The sequence below is a fragment of the Haliotis asinina genome, chromosome 9 (assembly GCF_037392515.1).
Source record: "Haliotis asinina isolate JCU_RB_2024 chromosome 9, JCU_Hal_asi_v2, whole genome shotgun sequence".
Lineage (NCBI taxonomy): Eukaryota > Metazoa > Mollusca > Gastropoda > Lepetellida > Haliotidae > Haliotis > Haliotis asinina.
The window spans coordinates 64,742,456-64,767,087 of record NC_090288.1 but is presented as its reverse complement, the minus strand read 5'-3'; the positions used below and the strand labels follow the sequence as shown (position 1 = coordinate 64,767,087).

The following is a 24,632-nucleotide window of genomic DNA, read 5'->3' as shown; positions in this document are numbered from 1 at the left end:
TGGAGGCAGCAATGCAGAACTGCAATGGACATTCATGGAACAATGTCTGAAGTCTTTCTGATACAATATGTCATGGGTTATAAGGCAAGTTTTTCAGACTAAGAATTTGAGATTTTGAAACAGGGTGGTTGCAACATGCACAGGGTTGAGGATCTGACATATTTCCAGTGGTGATGCCAACTGTAAAACATTTCATTTGCAACAACTGTTCCAAGACCTTTTTGGCATAACGATTCAACTGTATGTGAATTTCTTATTCATACTATATATTTTCCACAACTAAGTTTAAATCTGCCTTACCTCAGTAACAGTCCTGAAATTACGTCTGTTATGTGTCTATACCAAAGTGATGAACACCGATCAGTCCTAAAGTTTGGTGTATTGCAAGTTTGTGATCAAGTTGGGATCTTCTACGAGTGGTAATGTAGAGATCTTTTACGAATGGCAAATTAAAGGTCACATGCAACCAAAAAATCAAACATAATTAAAACACATTTATCACTTATTCACGACATATAATATACATTGCTGCTTTAAAAAAAAACAAATAAACACAATTATAACCGTACAATCGCGATTCAAAAGTGCAATATTTTGTCCTTGGGCTTACTTCCCCCGAAACGAAGCCCTCGGGAGACCGAACCCAGTCATAGCGGGTGGATATGCACTCAAGTGTAACGACGGCTTCCGATTGGCTGTTTCATTTGCTGATATGCTGAGGGTTCATTGTGTGTACAGAAAGATGATCTGTTTGATGGGCATTTTAGAAGTATAGCCAGTGACAAGGAAGTAAGATTCTTTATGGATAACAACTTCTTTTATTGTACTTGATGCGTCGTTTCAATATGGATTCATATACTGTTGTCAAACAAAATCATATACACGAAAAGAAGTCGTTATCCATGAAGAATGTATATAGGGATATTGGGTTTCGAAAATACATGTTCTCTGAATTTGCGCTCGATCGAATAAAAATAATGTCAGTAGAGATGGTAAACTACTGCGTGGCTGGAATCTCGTCCAAGTACAAAGCACGACTTGAAACTGACAAGAGTTTGCACAAGTTTCAGTTTCAGATCCAGTCATCTGAAAAAAATGAATGTAGTTTGTTTGCAACCCACAGACATAAAAACATGTTGTGTGTATCACACGTGCCTAATTTCATAATGTGGCAGACACGGGACTCGGATGCACAAGTCATAAATCAACTTATTTTCTTCATGTCGTATAGCCTGATAGGTGTTAAGTTCAAATTGCACGTGGTCAATGATTGAAGCTGTGTATTGCATGTTGTCTTTAGCAGACAGGCAGACAGACATATTGGTGTGAATAAACCAAACACTGAGCTTTCTCTGTGACAGAGACTGCTTACCACAATTGTTTTACGTAACGAGTAGATTATTTACTTGTTTGTGTACACATCCAAGATTAGACTACTGCTCACGACCTCAGACGCTGGGCATGCATACTGTTTCAAGCTCGGCGAACCTATTCACTGTGCATGCGTTATGGACGCAGCGCATCACAGCTGTTGAAATCAGTTTTCCCCCCAGCGCTGGGGGGAATTTAGTGAAACGTTTGAACTCCGATTTCGCGGGCTTTTTTTTTCATCGCGTTTTTTTCAACTTTATAGGTTGAATTGGCAGTTTTTATGATTTGTTTTGGTAAGTACATACCGAAAGGTACCAGAATCTGCAAAGTAGTGTTTTACGTTGCATGTGACCTTTAAAGAAACTTCTGTGAGTGGTAATGTAGGGATCTTCTATGAGTGGTAATGTATGGATCTTCTATGAGTGGTAATGTAGGGATCTTCTATGAGTGGTAATGTAAAGATCTTCTATGAGTGGTAATGTGGTAATGTAGGGATCTTCTACGAGCAGTAATCTAGGATCTTCTACGAGTGGTAATGTAGGTATCTTCTATGAGTGGTAATGTAGGGATCTTCAATGAGAAATCAAGCAGGAATCTTCTACGAGTGGTAATCTAGGATCTTCTATGAGTGGTAATGTAGGGATCTTCTATGAGTGGTAATGTAGGGATCTTCTATGAGTGGGAATGTAAAGATCTTCTAGGAGTGGTATTGTGGTAATGTATGGATCTTCTACGAGTGGTAATCTAGGATCTTCTACGAGTGGTAATGTAGGGATCTTCTATGAGTGGTAATGTTAGAATCTTCTAAGAGTGGTCCTGCTAAAATTGTAAAATTGATGTGTAAAGAAACAACCCCCATGACCTCACACACTCATCACATGAGCATGGCAGGTTTTCCTAATTCATGAAATGAAACTAAAAGAGACCTAATAACAATTCCGAATGAAAGATCGTTTTACAAAATATGAAGCAAGAATACTCTGACTACTGAGTATAGACAGGACTGTCCACTCTACAGATGGGACTAAACATACAATCTTTGCCAGGGAGGCTTCAAACAATGGGTGTTCCAACAAGTGTAGCAGACTTCCTGCTGCAGGAAGCCAGTGAATGCCATGTGGACTGTCAGAGTCACTCACATCAGAGCTCAATTGTGTGACATCTTCAGACTGTTTTGTGTACTTGCTGCTGCCAGAAGTGGCTGAACACACCAACCGAGGTCATCCTAATTACAGAAAGACAGAACTGATGCACTTGGAGGCAGGTGGCCACAATTCCACTGCCTTATTAACTTGTTGTCTGGCACATTTTATTCTCCAGGAAGTGTCTCAGGTGTAATGAACTGGTGTCTGTGGCTAAAGTAACTTAAATACGATGCCTAAACCTGCTGTCTGGCCAAAGTAGCTTATATACGATGCCTTAACCTCCTGTCTGGCCAAAGTAGCTTATATATATCATGCCTTAACCTGCTGTCTGGCCAAAGTAGCTTATATATATCATGCCTTAACCTCCTGTCTGGCCAAAGTAGCTTATATATATCATGCCTTAACCTCCTGTCTGGCCAAAGTAGCTTATATATATCATGCCTTAACCTCCTGTCTGGCCAAAGTAGCTTATATATATCATGCCTTAACCTGCTGTCTGGCCAAAGTAGCTTATATATATCATGCCTTAACCTCCTGTCTGGCCAAAGCAGCTTATATATATCATGCCTTAACCTCCTGTCTGGCCAAAGTAGCTTATATACGATGCCTTAACCTCCTGTCTGGCCAAAGTAGCTTATATACGATGCCTTAACCTCCTGTCTGGCCAAAGTAGCTTATATACGATGCCTTAACCTGCTGTCTGGCCAAAGTAGCTTATATACGATGCCTTAACCTCCTGTCTGGCCAAAGTAGCTTATATACGATGCCTAAACCTCCTGTCTGGCCAAAGTAGCTTATATATATCATGCCTTAACCTCCTGTCTGGCCAAAGCAGCTTATATATATCATGCCTTAACCTCCTGTCTGGCCAAAGTAGCTTATATACGATGGCTAAACCTCCTGTCTGGCCAAAGCAGCTTATATATATCATGCCTTAACCTGGTGTCTGTGGCCAAAGTAGCTTAAATACAATGCCTTAACCTGCTGTCTGTGGACAAAGATGCCTAAACCTGGTGACTGAACGTTGAATGCAAGACTCTGACATGTGCAGGTACACTCTGTGTAGGTCACTTATCTTGGGAAGATCTGTCCATCACTATTTATCTTACTTCACACATAAATGTCGTTTTCTGAGTGGCTAAACTCTCTTCTATTGTTTTCAGTGTACCCCACTGACAAGTGAGGTACATTCCAATGTACCCTGCTGCCAATGGCAACTCTTTCGGTACTACATGGTATTACATTGAATCACGCATGATGCACGGATATTACTAATGTTTTGTGAATGCAAATCAATAGAAGGGAGATAACTCTAAATTTGCTTTTCTTGTGTCGTCTGCAAAATTCTAGCAATGGTTACGATAAGATTTGTCTCACAGTCCAATGAATCAATTTCGACAAAAGTTCCTGGGTATAATAAGGGTAATTACACAATGGTGATTTTACTAAGACAATACAGCGAGATGGAACATCCAAATGGCTTGATTCACACAGGTTAGCTGAAGAGTACGATCCCGTACCCATGCTTCAAACAGTTCAAAATCAACATTGAGGTGTTCAGTAAGATGAATTTGAGTCTCTCGGGCCCATGAGTTGATGTACCCTCGATGTTTATTCATGTTCCACTCGCTGTTTCGGCTCAAGGAACATAAACATACATCGACCCCTCGTGAGCAGTAAACAACTTATAATGTAGCTCACCTATCTTGGGAAGATCTGACCATTATTATATGTAGCTCACCTGGTCCTTGTAAGCTATACTTCACTAACAAACCCTGTGGCTACCAAAGGCCATCAAAATAACCACTGCCAAGTCTCACTAGCCATGCTGAGCCCCTGTCCATGAGTAGTACACTAACTCACACCACATGACAAGTACACTAACTCACTCCACTCACTCACTCACTCCACATGACAAGTACACTAACACACCACTCACTCACTCCACATGACAAGTACACTAACACACCACTCACTCACTCCACATGACAAGTACACTAACCTTGCATCCCTCACTCACTCCACATGACAAGTACACTAACTTTGCATCCCTCACTCACTCCACATGACAAGTACACTAACCTTGCATCCCTCACTCACTCCACATGACAAGTACACTAACCTTGCATCCCTCACTCACTCCACATGACAAGTACACTAACTCACACCACTCACTCACTCCACATGACAAGTACACTAACCTTGCATCCCTCACTCACTCCACATGACAAGTACACTAACCTTGCATCCCTCACTCACTCCACATGACAAGTACACTAACCTTGCATCCCTCACTCACTCCACATGACAACTACACTAACCTTGCATCCCTCACTCACTCCACATGACAAGTACACTAACCTTGCATCCCTCACTCACTCCACATGACAAGTACACTAACTCACACCACTCACTCACTCCACATGACAAGTACACTAACCTTGCATCCCTCACTCACTCCACATGACAAGTACACTAACCTTGCATCCCTCACTCACTCCACATGACAAGTACACTAACCTTGCATCCCTCACTCACTCCACATGACAAGTACACTAACTCACACCACTCACTCACTCCACATGACAAGTACACTAACCTTGCATCCCTCACTCACTTCACATGACAAGTACACTAACCTTGCATCCCTCACTCACTCCACATGACAAGTACACTAACCTTGCATCCCTCACATGAGTCTACTCCATAGTGGAATCCCGACGACTCATCCCCGCAGACCTTGCAGTGTGGTGACTTTCCCCCCGTCTTCTGCGTGGTGGTCGCCATCACTGGGGGCTGCACTTTGTTATACATTCATAGAACCTGAAAACACATTATCCAACATAAAAATACAAGAATTGATGACATGAGAGTAGGTAGCAGTTATTTAATTAACATGTCCATAAACCTGAACTAATTAACTAAGTAACACCTCCTCATTGGCTGATGGGGAAAGGGACTTGTGTTGTATTGTTGAGATGAATGCCGTCACAGATTTCTGATTATTTTCTGCAGTTTCAGCTCTATTTGTGTGTTAAGTTTGCACTGATGGAACATTACCAAGTGAGTTACAACAATATTCCCATTTCATCACTGAGGATAAGAGACAGTGAGAATTACCTCCCTTTCTGTCATCATATTTACATGGATTCTGTACACCTATGTCACCATTAGTGAGTGAGTGAGTTTAGTTTTACGCCGCACTCAGCAATATTCCAGCTATATGGCGGCGGTCTCTAAATAATCGAGTCTGGACCAGACAATCCAGTGATCAACAACATGAGCATTGATCTGCGCAATTGGGAACCGATGACATGTGTCAACCAAGTCAGCGAGCCTGACCACCCGATCCCGTTAGTCGCCTCTTACGACAAGCATAGTCGCCTTTTATGGCAAGCATGGGTTGCTGAAGGCCTATTCTACCCCGGGACCTTCACGGGTCTCACCATTAGTAGCCCAGAACAGTCAAATGATGTTTTCAGGGAAACATAGCATTTTTAAAACAATAACTTGTTTGTTACTTTTTAGAGTCAAAGATACATGCTTAACCCAAGGTAAATATTGTGTCCCTTGTTTAATAATTATTTCAGCAAATTTCATGCTCACCAACACAAACAGGTATACAACTCCTGCACTGAGTTAAAGAGTTGGCAACAAGAAGTATTCAAACACACAACCCACATTTGTTAAGCTTTAGAATCACATGTCTTGTACACTTAAATCTAAACTATTTGATAGTAAAGAGCTCTGTTGAGTGAGTGAGTGAGTGAGTGAGTGAGTGAGTGAGTGAGTGAGTGAGTGAGTAAGCTGTGTATTTATCAGCTTCCACATGTTAGGACTGACACAACTGACAAATGCACACTATGAAACTATTATACGTTTTATGAATAAAAATAACTTGAGGTGTCAAAAAGATCAGCACAAAGAAAAAATAACTTTCCCTGTCCATCAACGATTATTTTGGTGGAGCATGATTTGCCAATCAGCTGGGCCTTGGATGTTGACTTGGCTGCCGCAACAACAGGTAGTTTGTGCAAACAGACCCTGGATTTAAACAACCTTGATCCAACTGACACAGTTACCTCATAGTCCACTTTATAGACACTTACTGAAACCTGGTCCAGTCGTGCCGAGAGACAGAAAGAAATCAGAGCCACTACATTCTTGAATTGTAACAATATTGAATTCATATTTACGTTGATGAGAGCCATAATGAATGCACATGCCAGAACATGAACTGGTCTTCTTCCAAACTGACGACCACAAGTGTAACCCATTTAAAAAAATTCTTCAGGATTAGAATCAATGACTTTTCAATGACATCAAGCTCTGAGACAGTCTGCAAGTGTCACCCTTACTGCCACCACCATGGTGCCTACTGGAAGACTTCCATCTGTCTGTCACAACACTCACACAGAAAGAAGAGCCTGGTCACAGAGACGAGGAAGGAGATCAACTCAACAAATTATTTACCAACAGCTGACCTAGTCCTGGGTAGTGAGAGACACTCTGAAAGGCCCCTGAAACAGTCTATCAACCTCACTTACCACCTTTGGTCAGTACAACAAGGATTTAGGTGCTGCTTCCTAGACTCACTGATAAAAACTAAAGCAAGCATTGTATAATTTATATCAAAATGGACCAGTGAAGGTTTGGCTTAGAATACTGAGCCTTCAGTAACCAAGGCTTGTCATAAGAGGCGGTCGGGTGGTCAGACTCACTGACTTGGTTCACACATGTCATAGGTAAGCAATTGCCCAGATTGATGCTCATGCTGTTGATCACTGGATTGTCTGGTCCTGACTCGATTATCTACAGTCTATAGCCATATAACTGGAATATTCCTGAGTGTGGCATAAAACTAAATTCACTCGATGTCTATATCAAAAGGAGCACATACAACTACAAATGTACATACGGATATGTCCAACTGATATAAAATTTCACTGTGCCAATTCTGAATATGACTGCTGTGTTTAGTTTCTGGAACCTGTGTTTTGAGGGTAGCCATTGAAAACTTTGCATGCCACACTTGAATGAAACCCACTGAAGTTAGATGGATGGTTCCATAAATTGTTGAACCTGCTTGCAACAACCAACATAATAGCAATACAGCAGCTTTCAATACACATCCCAATAGATATCTGTGATATCGCACTCCACGATAGAGTGTCAAAACAACTCCAACATATATCAACAGCTATAGTTTCATCTGATATGAAACAATATCAGATTATAGTAGAGAGTATATTGGCTAACACAAATTATACATTTTGCCAAGACTAAATGTATGCATTTTTAATAGCCTCTAGAAAATTAAATACTCATTCCAAGTATGTGTGCATTAATCATAAATATTCCGAATTGCTTTCACAAACAATAATAGTAAATAACTGTTGTCATCAGGATGACAGCGTAAATGGTAATGAATATCTGACATTAGGATAAACATCTTCATAATGGCACAAGTTAGTTGGCTTTTCAAGAAGTGTCACTTCCTTATCCTTCATCTCACTGAATCTTCTCAAGTTTGGTATTCTGCAAAGCTTATACACACAAAAGTATAGGCACGTGAGTATAAACACTGTTTGTTTGTTTGTTTTACTGTTTGTTTTTCAGTAATCGTTTGTTGAACTCAGGGGTATTCCATCTATATAACTGCAGTATACACATGATCTAATCTGGACTCACTTATCCAGTGAATAACATCAGTCAGATTAGTCTAGGCAACCAGAAGTACAGACCTTGTGTCATAGGCCCAGAATTAAAGACCAAATATTATAGGCTGTATATATTGTATGAAATAGTTTGGAACCGTAATTACTACACATATAAGATAAAAGGCGTTGAATTACAACCCCATTATTGTAATCCCAGCAGAAAGACCAAGTACAAAATCTCTAGAATTCAAGACGATTATAGAACAAAAGGATTATCCACCCACAAATGTATTGTTTATCATGGTTTGTTCGCTGTACTGATTGTACTATTAAACACACAGTTTATTAGATTTCAGTTTGTGTACTTGCGAACGATTTGCAAAAACACACCTGAAAACACCTTACTTCACAGACCCTCAAGGGTGATAATAGCATGTGTTTGCGCCACTTGCAGGGTTGGGAGTGAAACTGTAGTTAGTTCCTTTCAATACATTTAATAGGCAGCATGCCTTGAGATTGTCAATCAGTGTCATATGAGTGTTAGATTATTTGACAAAAATTCAGTGCAATAGAAAGTTAGGAAAGTAAGATGGTAAGATATTGTAAAAGTAGTTAAGGGTAAATTAAAACAAATCTGATTCAGGTTCATTATGTAAATAATCTATTTCAATAGTATTGAAAGGAAAAATCAGTGGCTATTTCACTTCACACATGGATTTTTACAATTCAAAAATCAACACTATTACTCACTAATTGCCAATGTCCACCCTAGGCCTTGGTTGTTTTAGGATGTTGTCAGGGAAATACCTTGTAGAACATCAAAAGTTGATCAACAAATTTAGGTCATGTCCTGTCACATGGCCAAATTCAAATATAGACTTTTTTTCTTGTCCTTGCCATGGAAATTAGCAATCAAACTCAGAGGTACACGACTTAACAAAACATCTCAAACAAATAAATGAGAAAGTTGGAAACAGAAGAATCACTGATTGTGAAATATCCATTGATGACGCATCGAAGACCTAATATTTCAATGCTCTATCGTAACTTGAGGATAAGTATGTAACCAACATAAAAATGACATATTTTAACTGAAAATGATACCATTTTCAGACGTGATGTTGAGGACGACAATTATCAACATGTATCAGTGTCACAATTGATACAGTCTCATAGTGCATGGACTGGTTTCAGCTCTTGTCTAACAGTCGATACAGTGTCATAATGCATGGACTGGTTACGGCTTTTGTTTAACCGTCAATTCAGTGTCATATGCATGGACCGGTTACAGCTCTTGTCTAACAGTCAATACAGTGTCATGTGGACGGGTTACAGCTCGTCTCATATAGTGTATCATAATATGGATCTGCTGTCTACTCCGTCTGTCTAAATTTCTTTTTCATTTAACTTGTTTTGAAAGTCTGTCTAATTGATGTATGATCTATTTACCTGAAGTTAGACGTATTTATATAAGGAAAGACATGTTCAATCCCACATGGAATTATTTAAAGTGAGATCAACTGAAGAAAAGTAAGGGCTATTTATCAGCCAAATACACAGGGTTTGGTGTGCAAACTTATAAGGAGGGTCTCTCCACTTAATTTCAAACAAATCACATTGTCTTCTGACTTGTGTCTTGCAACTATTTAAGCAAGGAGTAACAGCAAGCAAATGGGTCTGTTTCTTTCTTTTAATGGGTCAAAAGTGCAAGCCCTGTTCATGTTCCAGAATGTGTTACATATATTATAATGACTGACCACTGATTCCTGTAACAAGGATTTACCAAGTGTACAACAAACACCTTAGTTAAGTCTCACACTGGAGGTGAAGGTCCCCTGACCACCTTTAATGTCCAGCACAGACATAATAGACTACTGTGATTCAGATCTCAAGCCATGTTTTGTATTTGAGTCACACACACATATCATTACACATATGACCTAATAACCTTTCAGTTGTTGGCACATTAACATACCAAAAGACTAAGATGATTGAAAATAATAAAAAAACAGATCAAAACAAGGATCAAAAATAATTATCAATTGTAAAAAGATATGTCTGATTAAGCAGAATTATGTTGATGTGGTATAACACACTTGAATTAAGTTAAGTAACCATTTATTTGACGAACAATCAAATATTCACAAACAAACATGTGCTCTACAGTTTAAAGCTATGAGCATTGGAAATTTTGAACCACTTTTATTGTTCTATTACAATTGCAGTGTATTTCTTACATATATGCATTTCACTGCATCTCAGTATCAGCAGCAAATAACATAAATGAGAAAAAACTGGGGAAACCCCCTTGAATTCGCTGAATGTACGTATATTTCAATTATAATTCATCATTGTTCACCACAATCCCTCCGAATCTCTGCTTTTGGCAGAGTCAGTTGTACAATTGTGACTGCATCATGAGATGAGTGCAGACCTTTCAGATTGCTTCCATCCCTGTATGAGTTTTTGCTGATCAGAGTGGAGCATCACATAAGACTCTACAGCTGTGAACAATCAAACTGGCAGCTACCTTCTTTTAATGCTATCTCAACATGTACTCCAGCAGAGAGATTGGGCATTACACATGGACAAACACAAATTAGAAGTCACTTGTAAAAGCAATTTAAATGATTAATGTTTGAAAAACATTCCATGAAAGATACTCAATTTACAGGGATTCAAAACATTTTGAATACTGAAGAAACTGTGAAGGTAACAGGCATCAAACATTGTCACTAAGGTGACATAATCGATGTAGCAAATTATCAAATCAAACTTAAAAAGTACTGAAAGTGAAGGTCACAGTTTATGATACAGTTAAATGTCAGCAAAAACACGACCAGCCACCATCTCTTCATATCTTGCTCTGTAGTTGCTAAAACTCACAAACATTTTCAATAAAGTGTTGTCATTGCGACACAACTGACGCATTTCACTGAACACATCTAAACTTTTATGGCACTTTAAGTCAGGTGATCAGTATTACCAGAACAGTTTCATAATACACACAAACACTTTTAAATCAGTGCGTGGGTTTGAGATAATGTGCACTGGTGCAGTGATGGTAACTGCCTGCTGATGCCCCCATGGCAACTGACAACTTGTTACTCTGTCTTGGCCGTACACTAGGGCACATACATTGCTCTAGTAAAACTGACACATCATATTTCTGTATGGCTTGTATATATATTCCACTTAGGATATGTTATTCTTATAAATAACTGAAAATTCAAGTACAAAACATCCTATTTAAATAAAATTGTAAATTTGATTCTATTGAATACGTATCATGAATGAAGTTTATGAAAACATATAGTTCAGTTCATCAAATGCGCAAGTGTATCGTAACAGTCCTGTTGCCAACAGCTTGAAATGAATAATTAAAGAATTAAATTACAGAGAGGGGTGGCTTGAGTGAGTTTAGATTTACACCGCACTCAGCAATATTCCAGCTATATGGTGAGAGGGGTGGAAACTGCATTTCATTTTTGGTATTAAAACAAACTTCTTTCTTTCCCTGCCTCAAAGCTGTTGTAAACGTCAAATCAACCTCGTTCATGGACAATTCTTCAGTTTATATTGCTCTGTGGGTAATGGCTCTATTTGTGGCAGGAAAGTAACATGTTAATCAAATACTCTTTCCTACAAAATTAGTGATGACCACTTGGGTTGGCAGCTGTCTCAATATTAATGAAGATCCTGTAAGTCAGCAGACTCGATCCAGCCAGTATAGCACTGTATTGTATAACAGGTCGGATTTGCTGATTGTGTGGACTGATGACACTGTCTCCATATTAATGAAGATCCTGTAAGTCAGCAGACTCGAACCACACAACATAACTCTGTTTTACACAACATGTCACATTTGTAATTGCAGAAGAAACTGATTGTGAAGACTAATTACAATGTAAGTAAATATGGACAGGTATATGACAATCATATTAATATGCGGTCAGTTTCACAATTCTGACAAAAACTGTTTTTCTATTCACTGCTTCAGGTTATCACAAATTTCATGTACACACATCACTGCAGTCTTTACGTTGCAAGGTCGACCATATCTGTTGCATGTATACACATCACTGCAGTCTTCACATTCCAAGGTCGACCATATCTGTTGCATGTACACACATCACTGCAGTCTTCACACTCCAAGGTCGACCATATCTGTTGCATGTATACACATCACTGCAGTCTTCACATTCCAAGGTCGACCATATCTGTTGCATGTATACACATCACTGCAGTCTTCACATTCCAAGGTCGACCATATCTGTTGCATGTATACACATCACTGCAGTCTTCACACTCCTAGGTCGACCATATCTGTTGCATGTAGACACATCACTGCAGTCTTCACACTCCTAGGTCGACCATATCTGTTGCATGTATACACATCACTGCAGTCTTCACATTCCAAGGTCGACCATATCTGTTGCATGTATACACATCACTGCAGTCTTCACACTCCAAGGTCGACCATATCTGTTGCATGTATACACATCACTGCAGTCTTCACACTCCAAGGTCGACCATATCTGTTGCATGTATACACATCACTGCAGTCTTCACATTCACATCTGAGCTCCATGTATACATATCACTCAAGTCTTCACATTCCAAGGTCGACCATATCTGTTGCATGTATACATATCACCAATCTTTACAGTGCAAGGTTCACCATATCAGTTCCATGTATACATATCACCAATCTTTACAGTGCAAGGTTCACCATATCAATTCCATACATACATATCACTACAGTCTTAATATATGACACTTTCAACAGACCATCAACAGATCACATATCCCCAGAGGTGGACATAAAAATAACTTTAAAATTGCAAGTGTAATAACTTTAAAATAGCCAGTGTACTCAAGTGGCACATGTAAAATCAACATAATTAACATTAAAAGTGGACCCTGGTACAGTGTCATATACAAATTTGCTTGCCCGACAGAAAATCCCTGGAGTGGGATGTTGAGCAATGGGCCATCCCATCCCAGATTCCATGGTAACTACTGTTTTCCACCCAGAACCATACCCTTCATTGTCAAACACAGAATCTACATTCACTGCCCATCTATAGCAGGATCAGGGGTGAATGTAAGTATACAGTGTTCCTTAGATAAAATATGTGCTTTTGTGCTTGAATTAACAGGTTTTTGCATGTAAACTATCTTTATTGGTCCTACTAGATAGCTGATTATTGAAGTGATGGTGTCACTCTCACCATATCCCGCTTCTTCTTCACTCCACACACCCCCACTCCTCCAACCAGAACAAGCTGTGTCTGTCCACTCACTCATAAAGAATAAACAGACCCATTATACTTTAAGGATGTCTAAATATAACAGATGATGTGTTATGTAGGATGTCTGTCACACTTCGTGCTGATAACAGCTGCTGATATACAGTCTGAACAGTGAAAATTATGGCTGGGTGTGCATGTTGACAGATGTTATCAGCAACTCCCGGCTGAAAGTGTGTAAATCAACAGCATAAAGTGTCTTTATTTCACTTCCAGGTAAAAGATCACAGGAATGGAAACTGCCTTAGACAATACTAACACCTATGATCACGGTACTTAACATCAAGAGGAACCTTTAATCAAGTCACATGAAGTCACATCTGTGGTTAAGTTACACCTATGATTAAGTCACATGAACATGTGATGTGTGTTCACGTCACATCAAGCTATACCTGTGATTACGTTAAAGATAAATCACATTGCACCTGTGATTAAATTACACCTGTTATTAAGTCACACCTCTGGTTAAGTTATACCTATTCAAGTGACACACACAATAAAGATGCTTATTTACAACTGTGATTAAATTACAACTATGATCAAGTTACACCTGTGATTAGATTACATCACTGATGAAGTTACACCTATGATTTAATTACATCTCTGATCAAGTCACACCTTTGATTAAATTACATCTCTAATCAAGTCACACCTATGATTAAATTACATCTCTGATCAAGTCACACCTATGATCAAATTACATCTCTGAATAAGTCACACCTATGATCAAATTATATGTCTGATCAACTCACACCTATGATTAAATTACATCCCTGATCAAGTCACACCTTTGATTAAATTACATCTCTAATCAAGTCACACCTATGATTAAATTACATCTTCCATCAAAGTCACACCTATGATTAAATTACATCTCTGATCATGTCACACCTATGATCAAATTACATCTTCCATCAAAGTCACACCTATGATCAAATTACATCTTTGATCAAGTCACACCTTGATCAAATTACATCTCTGATCAAGTCACACCTATGATTAAATTACATCTCTAATCAAGTCACACCTATGATTAAATTACATCTTCCATCAAAGTCACACCTATGATCAAATTACATCTCTGAATAAGTCACACCTATGATCAAATTATATGTCTGATCAAGTCACACCTTTGATTAAATTACATCTCTGATCAAGTCACACCTATGATCAAATTACATCTTCCATCAAAGTCACACCTATGATTAAATTACATCTCTGATCAAGTCACACCTATGATCAAATTACATCTTTGATCAAGTCACACCTTGATTAAATTACATCTCTGATCAAGTCACACCTATAATCAAATTACATCTTTGATCAAGTCACACCTATGATCAAATTACATCTCTGATAAACTCACACCTTTGATCAAATTACATCTCTGATTAAGTCACACCTATGATTTAATTATATGTCTGATCAAGTCACACCTATGATTAAATTACATCTCTGATTAAGTCACACCTATGATTTAATTATATGTCTGATCAAGTCACACCTATGATTAAATTACATCTCTGATTAAGTCACACCTATGATTTAATTATATGTCTGATCAAGTCACACCTATGATTAAATTACATCTCTGATTAAGTCACACCTATGATTTAATTATATGTCTGATCAAGTCACACCTATGATTAAATTACATCTCTGATTAAGTCACACCTATGAGGAAGTCTCATTAAACCATATCTATGTCACATCTACAAAAAAGTCACATCTACAATAAAGACACATGAAGCTACACCTGTGATTCGTAATATCTATGATAACATGACACCTTTGATAAAGCTACACTTATGATATAGTCACACATGTGAGTGAAGTTTCCATGCACTCCACACATGGTACATGTGTACTCAACCTGACAGTAAGCTGTGGAGAGCCTCATGCTACACTTAGTATGAACAGCACACAAGTGTCTGTCTCAGTCATACCCAAGCACTCTGACAACATGCCAAATTTGTCAGTGATTCAAAGTCAACAAGCCCCACAGCAGTCTGTTAGCAGCTACTTATTGTAATGTCAGTCAACCCCAGCACATCAAGAACATCACCTACCGGGTTTTCCACAACTAAATCCACAAGAATAAAATCCCAGGTAAAATCCACAGACACAGTATAACTCGACCTAATATGCTGCGTAATGACAGCTGGTGAAACAGACCCTTCTACACAATCAGCTGATTATGAGAACCTTTGAGCAAGGCTAACAGCCATGCACTGACAGCATGCTAGAGGTGTGTGGCTTGCTTGGACGACTTGTGCTCAAACAAGACCTTGGCAAACACATCTACGCTTGTCAATTGCTCAACAGACTTGTGCTATAACAGAGTTGTTATCACTGTGAGAGTTACTGTTGTTCCACATGTAAACCAGACATTTTGTGATGATGATGATGATGATGATGATGATGATGATGATGATGATGATGATGATGATGTTACAGACTCCGGTAGCAGTAGACTGAATGCGGAAGATGTCACAGTGTGGGGGATGGGACACAATACATCCACGCTTACATTCCACCAGCTCCTTCATCTGCATCTGTATCGGTCTTATTTGTGTCTAGTTGATACACTAATATTATTTTGCACATTATTTCACTTTCATAAATGTTGGTCTGTTTAGCGTTTTATCTTGGGGTCATTTATTAAGTCAGAAATAAACACACAGGATGTTTGGAGCTATCACACGAGAATTCAACATGTCAAGCTTCTGTAAGCTGTTGCCCAGAGAAGAACTGGGACACACAAGTAAATGTAATGATGTTGCCTGTCATCTGTAGTCACCAACACGCTTGATGCTGGTGATTGAAACTGACTTAGAATCAATCCGACCATAAATATTGATGTTATCTAAATGTCACTAATTTACATCATGACAAAGGTCTGTTGATCTTTAACAATGACATTTAACAGTTTCAATAAAACTATGTTTTTCGTTTTTCCATTTGATGCTGTGCAGCGATGTACAGTGAGTACATGGCTATCACAATGAGAATCTATGTGCCAAGTAACTGCTGACCTAGAACATTCATCAAAGTGAGTCATACACTTGTGTCACCTAAAAAACACTTGTAGGTATAAAGTAACACTTTACTTGTATCACTTTATAAGCATAACACACATACCTGCATCACCTAAAAAATATGTACATCATACACTTGTATTAGCTAGGAAGTAGATACACAAATAAGGTCAGATCCTTGAACAAATTCGGCAGATGCACCAACAGTCCAGTGGAAGTCTACAACCTGCCGGCCCCAGTGGCCGACTGTATATTTCACCAAAACTTTGACTGAGGTTGTTATATGTGACATGTGACACTAGTCTGCTGCTTTATACATGTTATCTTTGTTACTACATTTAATTTCAATGCCAGTTACAAGATATGTTACAAGTAAATCTGAAACGTGTGTTTCATTTTATTGTATGGTAACTTATTGTACTGTAATTCCTGTGAATTTCCTGCAGGTTAGACAGACTTACAGGACTCATTGTCCTGTTACTAAAAATTTGAAACACCATTCGTGAACACTGTATATACCCTCAAACCAACCAATCTTATTCAGTTTTCACGTGTCACACCTCTAGTGGCAAATTTCTCCTTGTCACATTTTTCAAAAGAATTGTTTTAACATATCATAATTGATGATGTGACAGCTACATGGTGTAGTGGCTTGGGCTATTTCGTATGGAAAAACATTTTGTAAAAAAGATCATGTTTCATGTACAACTGAGGCCCAATCCATCAACACAACCAACTTTCTCAATATTGTTAAACATTTTCACAAAGTAATACCTGTCTTAAAAATAAGTATTTTACACAAAATGAAACATGCTGAAACATTTTTCACCTTCAGGCGTGTTCAAGCAAACACTGAAAGTTCCTATAAATGTTCAGGCACATGGAAACCATACATGCATGATACAGAAAATACTGTACGGTAACACGACACACAGAAGTGTTACGCAGCTACAGTGATAGCTGGGGATGTAAAGGGGGGTAACTCTTGCCTCTCATCTCACATAACATCTCGAGTTATCCGAAAACTCCACTGTTCTAGTAAGTTTTACCCTTGATACTCAGTGTCAGCTATTTTTGGGTATTTGACCATAGCCTCAGTACAAATAATATAATTAAGAACAGTGTTATGGATATACAACTTCTTTTTTCTGTGAAGGTGACGTTTTGACATAGATTCTATTTATGTTGTCATTGCTTGGTGACATTAGAATCTATGTAGATACATCTATCTATCAGTTGTGATTATCGAGAACCAGCCCGCTAGAGGGTCACTTTTACTTATGCAAGATTTGAGACAAGTTGACTAACAAGGGCAAGGTCCAGATCTATTGACCAACATGACCAATAAATGTCAACACCTACATGGTACAAACCAGTTATCTTCAACTACTCAGTTGATGAAAATGTGTTGAGGTCGAGCCTTCAGTCTACTCCTATCTCTCGTATCTAGAAATGTACAAACTTTGTATACATAATACAGACTTGCAGGAACTCCACTCATTACTAACCTTAAATCCACTGTCACACTTTTCTGTAACCATCAACTACCTACGCTGAGCATGGAAACAGAACCTACAATCTCTGTAATTTACTTGCTGTAGCAGATGAATTTCATTATTTATTTAAATGCCAAGCTTTTACTGAACAAAGAAAAAAATACATTCCCATTAAATACTCATACTTTCCTAATCTAATGACTTACAAAAACATATTTTGAAGCAAAATTTTACTCAATCACAAGATTTAGCTAAACACCTAAACCTAGTAGATAGACTAAATGATTATCCTTTAAACTCTAACTATGTTGCATTTATATTGTCTGACTATGATTGTACTTCCTGCCATCTTGTGGTCTGATAATGTTTCTCTTGTACCAATAAGAGTTGGGAGTGGGGCAGGGTTGAGAATAAAAGAGTTTGTTTGGTGTCCAACCAGTTCACCTAGCTGTGTGGTGTAAAGTCTGACACAATAATATATGTAAACATAATCACACTTGCTTTTGTCTTCTAGTATATATAGTAGGGGATGAATAACATCAACCTACTTGTTGAGTCTAAAATGTCCCATGATATTCGCTGTATATGTAATCCCCCTTGAAGCCTGCTCATACCCCAAGTTTCCTCAGTACCAGACTGTGTGAGAGGTTTTACGGCACTTTCAGTAACATTCCAGCAATTTCACGATGGGAATACCAGAAATGAGCTTCACCCAATGTACCCACATTAGGAATCAAACCAGGATCTAAATCAGCAAGATAAGTGACTGCCTTAACCACTTGGCTACCCTACCTTCCCTGGGTACCACACACTGGACTGTTCCATCATTGCATCCCTCATTCCCCAGGTCCCATCACTGCATCTATCATCCCCTGGGTACCAGACACTGGACCATCAATTCCCTTGGGTACCACACACTGGACTGTCCCATCACTGCATCTATCATCCCCTGGGCACCAGACACTGGACTGTCCCATCACTGCATCTATCATCCCCTGGGCACCAGACACTGGACTGTCCCATCACTGCATCTATCATCCCCTGGGCACCAGACACTGGACTGTCCCATCACTGCATCTATCATCCCCTGGATACCACACACTGGACTGTCCCATCACTGCACCTATCATCCCCTGGGCACCAGACACTGGACTGTCCCATCACTGCATCTATCATCCCCTGGGCACCAGACACTGGACTGTCCCATCACTGCATCTATCATCCCCTGGGCACCAGACACTGGGCTGTCCCATCACTGCATCTATCATCCCCTGGGCACCAGACACTGGACTGTCCCATCACTGCATCTATCATCCCCTGGGCACCAGACACTGGACTGTCCCATCACTGCATCTATCATCCCCTGGGCACCAGACACTGGATTGTCCCATCACTGCATCTATCATCCCCTGGGCACCAGACACTGGACTGTCCCATCACTGCATCTATCATCCCCTGGGCACCAGACACTGGACTGTCCCATCACTGCATCTATCATCCCCTGGGTACCAGACACTGGACCATCAATTCCTTTGGGTACCACACACTGGACTGTCCCATCACTGCATCTATCATCCCCTGGGCACCAGACACTGGACTGTCCCATCACTGCATCTATCATCCCCTGGGCACCAGACACTGGACTGTCCCATCACTGCATCTATCATCCCCTGGGTACCAGACACTGGACTGTCCCATCACTGCATCTATCATCCCCTGGGCACCAGACACTGGACTGTCCCATCACTGCATCTATCATCCCCTGGGCACCAGACACTGGACTCTCCCATCACTGCATCTATCATCCCCTGGGCACCAGACACTGGACTGTCCCATCACTGCATCTATCATCCCCTGGGCACCAGACACTGGACTGTCCCATCACTGCATCTATCATCCCCTGGGTACCAGACACTGGACTGTCCCATCACTGCATCTATCATCCCCTGGGTACCAGACACTGGACTGTCCCATCACTGCATCTATCATCCCCTGGGCACCAGACACTGGACTGTCCCATCACTGCATCTATCATCCCTTGGGTACCAGACACTGGACTGTCCCATCACTGCATCTATCATCCCCTGGGCACCAGACACTGGACTGTCCCATCACTGCATCTATCATCCCCTGGGCACCAGACACTGGACTGTCCCATCACTGCATCTATCATCCCCTGGGTACCAGACACTGGACAATCAATTCCCTTGGCTACCAGACACTGGACTGTCCCATCATTGCATCTATCATCCCCTGGGTACCACTCACTGGACTGTCCCATCACTGCATCTATCATCCCCTGGATACCACACACTGGACTGTCCCATCACTGCATCTATCATCCCCTGGATACCACACACTGAACTGTCCCATCACTGCATCTATCATCCCCTGGGCACCAGACACTGGACTGTCCCATCACTGCATCTATCATCCCCTGGGCACCAGACACTGGACTGTCCCATCACTGCATCTATCATCCCCTGGGCACCAGACACTGGACTGTCCCATCATTGCATCTATCATCCCCTGGGCACCAGACACTGGACTGTCCCATCACTGCATCTATCATCCCCTGGGCACCACACACTGGACTGTCCCATCACTGCATCTATCATCCCCTGGGCACCAGACACTGGACTGTCCCATCATTGCATCTCTCATCCCCTGGGCACCAGACACTGGACTGTCCCATCACTGCATCAATCACGATCTTCACAGCAGCTCTAAATAACACTGTCTGCAAGAGCTCTTAGCTGTCACAAATAGTCAAGAGTGCCAAATACTTCACATATCTGGAATATGATTTAACTACACAGAATTATTTTTCATGAATACAATCATAAAATTCTTCAAATAAACTGTCAAAAAATGTACTGCAATTTGCTGTGTACAGAACACCCTTTATCATCCAAAACTGTGTTCCACAGCAGATGTTGCTCTTGGAGACATAGTTTTGACAACAGATTTTGTCCAAATTGCCCTGACAATGCTGTGACGTCATCATCAAATAAAAATATCCTCGGCAAGCCTCACATATTTGTAACAATCAACTCTTGGTAATATATCTGATATTCAAAGGACACCTTGGTGAGATTCTCCATATCTTAAAAATTCAGGTATGTAATATTAATGTGTACCCTCTATGCATACAAGCAAAAAGTTCTGATTCAATGACACTATGACAGTAACTTAAGCATGTCATCAGGAGAGAACTGGTGTGCAAAGCTTTTTCTGTGTTTAACTCTCTTGTATTATAACATTTTGTAATGCATGCCTATAACCACTGTTTTCAGGTCAACTAGTAGATTTCAGCTATTGACAGAAACTCTCAACATGGTCAGTGAATGGTCAGTCAAAGACATAAATACCTTATTTTGGCTGGTAAAAGTTTGAAGGATCAGTGCACAGCTTCATTTATATACCAATATAACCTGGATATTTGGTAAAACCAGCCACTTGTCATAGTTATAAATCACAGCTTACAGACATTTAGCCAGTCCACTAACACAACAGGCATTGTGTTGACAAGTAGATTAATTTCAGAAAAGACAAGGAACACTTTTTATGGAAATACAGCTTCTTTCTTCCAGTGAATGTAATGTTTTGTTGCAGATCCTAACACCATTATCAAGCAAATGTGCTGGAATCTTCGCTGAAACGTCACATTCACTGCAAGAAACAGGTGTTCCTCTTCATCATACCATCTTCTGATTGCCACTTGAGGAAGTTATTTTTAGTAAACCGTATGTTCAGCTTTACGACATATACAGTACCGTTACTATTCCACCCTTGCTAACTAGACTTTATTCTACTTCATCAGAACTTTTAAATATAGAATACTCAAATAAAAATATTATCTATGAATATGACAACTTGACAAAAAAAAAAGTACATATTCTCCCTGACAAAAAAAACCAACATGATCCCCAGCAGAAACTTCTGTATCCTCTGTCTGGAGGTATGGACACCTGACCAATATGACACAAGAGATCCTACCTGGCTTCATGTCCCACGTCATTCCATCTAGCAATCATCAACAGCTGGCCCTCATGGTACTGCCACATGACACAAATAAATAATTAATCTAATACACAGCTAAATCCACCAGGGCAAGTTGAGTGAAACAGTTTGCAAATTGAGGTACCCTAATGAAATTGAAGAGGTAATGGTAACGACCAATCGGGAGCCAGTGGCACAGGAAGCGTGCATCTCCATAGCCTCCTGGACTGCTGATGTGAATAGTTCAGAATGGGGTCGGTCATTGGCACAAACCTACATTCATCTATCAACTCCCCTTTGTCTTGGATGCTCAAGCCGAGCAGCAATGGAAAGCAAATCAATTTCTGTGGTTAACAAATGTAATGACACTCAACGTTATCAATAAAGCATTGACATGCGTGATTACTAGCTGCTCATTAGAGTCAAGCAACTTGTATCTCACACCGTCCACACATCAACTCACCTGTATCTCACACTGGCCACACATCAACTCACTTGCCTGTCTCAACAGACACACTTCAACTCACTTGTATCTCACATCGGCCACATATTAAATCACAAAGAACACACATCAAATCAAACATATCTCACACCGGCCACACTTGTCTCTCACACCAGCCACACATCAACTCACTTGTATCTCACACAAGCCACAAATCAACTCACTTGTACCTCACATACCAGCCACACATCAACTCACTTGCATCTCACTCTGGCCACACATCAACTCCCTTATATCTCACACCCACAAAACATCAGCTCACTTGTATCTCACACCGGCTACACGTCAACTCACTTGTGTCACTACAAAATGTGCCCGTGAAGGTCAGGGGTAGAATAGGCCTTCAGCAACCCATGCTTGCCATAAAGGGCGACTATGCTTGTCATAAGAGGCGACTAACGGAATCGGGTGGTCAGGCTTGCTGACTTGGTTGACACACGTCATCAGTTGCCAACTGCGCAGATCAATGCTCATGTTGTTGATCACTGGATTGTCTTGTCCAGATTTGATTATTTACAGACCACTGCCACTTAGCTGGAATATTGCTGAGTGAGGCATAAAACTCAACTCACTCACACACTCACTCATGACAAAGTGTCATTTTTAATTGCTACATGTGATGTATCAACACTCCTTCAACACGGATCTATATTCTACTTTCAAGAACTACTGGCTGTCCGAAGTCCAAAAGTACCACATACATTTGCTGTGCCCACCAGACAAATAAACAGAAATGTTTCTAGCATATGAAAATGTAGGATATTGCTAGGAGGCCCAGTGGGGCAAGTGTCTGCTCATCATACAGATGATACTGGTTTGATTCTCCACATGGTAGCAACATGTGAAGGCCATTTCTGAAGTAACCTCCTTCAGTGTTGCTGTAACATGGCTAAAGGTGTCAGGCAACCATTTTCACTGACTCACTCTTGAACAAGAAGTACAAGGTTGCCAAGGGAATGTCAATGCTCTCCTATTTCAGACAAGACATCCAACAACTACCAAATGCTTACCTACACTAGTGTCATAAAAGCTCCCAAACTGGCCATCACAGGCTTCTTAAACAACCTGGACCTCCTTTCGCAAAGCACTAAGGTGATCATAAGTCACTGAGGTAACCTCAGTGCAGTGTTAAAGCATGGGAGTTAAGATAAACCTTAGCAAAGGTTTTCTTCGTGAAAGGAGCCCCTAGTCACTTAATAGTATTATTTTCTCTGGGTTTTTTCTTTTCGAAATAACACACTTTCCAAAATCTTGAAGTCACCCCAAAATTGTTACTTGTAAAAATCTGCTCCTTCACAATGACATGGAAGAAATTACACTTAAAAATCCAAAATGTACATATTTTATTGCAAAATCACTTTTCTATCAAATAATACCAATGGACACAAATGTTAGTGTTCATGAAAGAAACATACCAACTTCTCATATATTTTTCAGAACAATTTGACAATAGGGCTGGAGCCATACAATTTACCTTACCTCAGACATGAATGTCGCTTTCTGATTGGCTAAGCCCTATTCTATTATTTTCAATGTAGCAGGCTTACAGGCGATGCATTATTTTCAATGTACACCTCTGGGAATTCTGAATTCCTCTGGTGCTTCATGGTAGTATTTCTTTGCCTCGAATAACATTGAATCATGCATCAAGCACGGAAATTACTGATGTTTTGCAATTGAAAATCGATGGAAGGGAGATCACTCTAAATCTGTTTACCTTGTGTCGTCTGCAAAATGGCGATTCGCCTCACATTCAACAGAAGTGCTTCAAACAGTTCAAAAGTAAAATTCAGGTGTTCGGTAAGATAGATAGGTTGTTCACTGGTCCCTCGGGGTCCATGGGCTCATGTACCTTCGAGGTTTGTTTATGAGGGGAACATAAACACACCTCGAGGGTACATGAGCCCATGGCCCCCTCGCAACCACAGAACAAATTATAATTTCACGAGATGATACATATCAACATATTTTGCCTGGGATACGATACATATCATGATACATACACCTTGAAAGAATGACATAGTATTAAGATTTAAAATGATTTAATTCAACAATAACACAATTGTTATAAACAAACAAGTAATCATATCATACTTGCTTATTTTT

The 24,632-nt window shown here is 39.9% G+C and overlaps 1 protein-coding gene across 2 annotated transcripts in view; it reads right to left on the bottom strand.

The window, feature by feature from the left end:
* The window catches only part of LOC137295511 (nuclear receptor subfamily 1 group D member 2-like), an 87,712-nt gene that overhangs the window by 41,185 nt on the left and 21,895 nt on the right, over window positions 1-24,632 (bottom strand). The window contains exon 2 of one of the 2 annotated variants that reach the window (XM_067826873.1): window positions 5,196-5,339. In XM_067826873.1, coding sequence (XP_067682974.1) covers window positions 5,196-5,330 — 135 coding nt within the window. In that variant the 5' untranslated portion in view covers window positions 5,331-5,339. Of the gene's footprint in view, window positions 1-4,518; window positions 4,527-5,195; window positions 5,340-24,632 lie in introns of those variants that run through there. The other variant, XM_067826874.1, reaches the window with a different exon arrangement.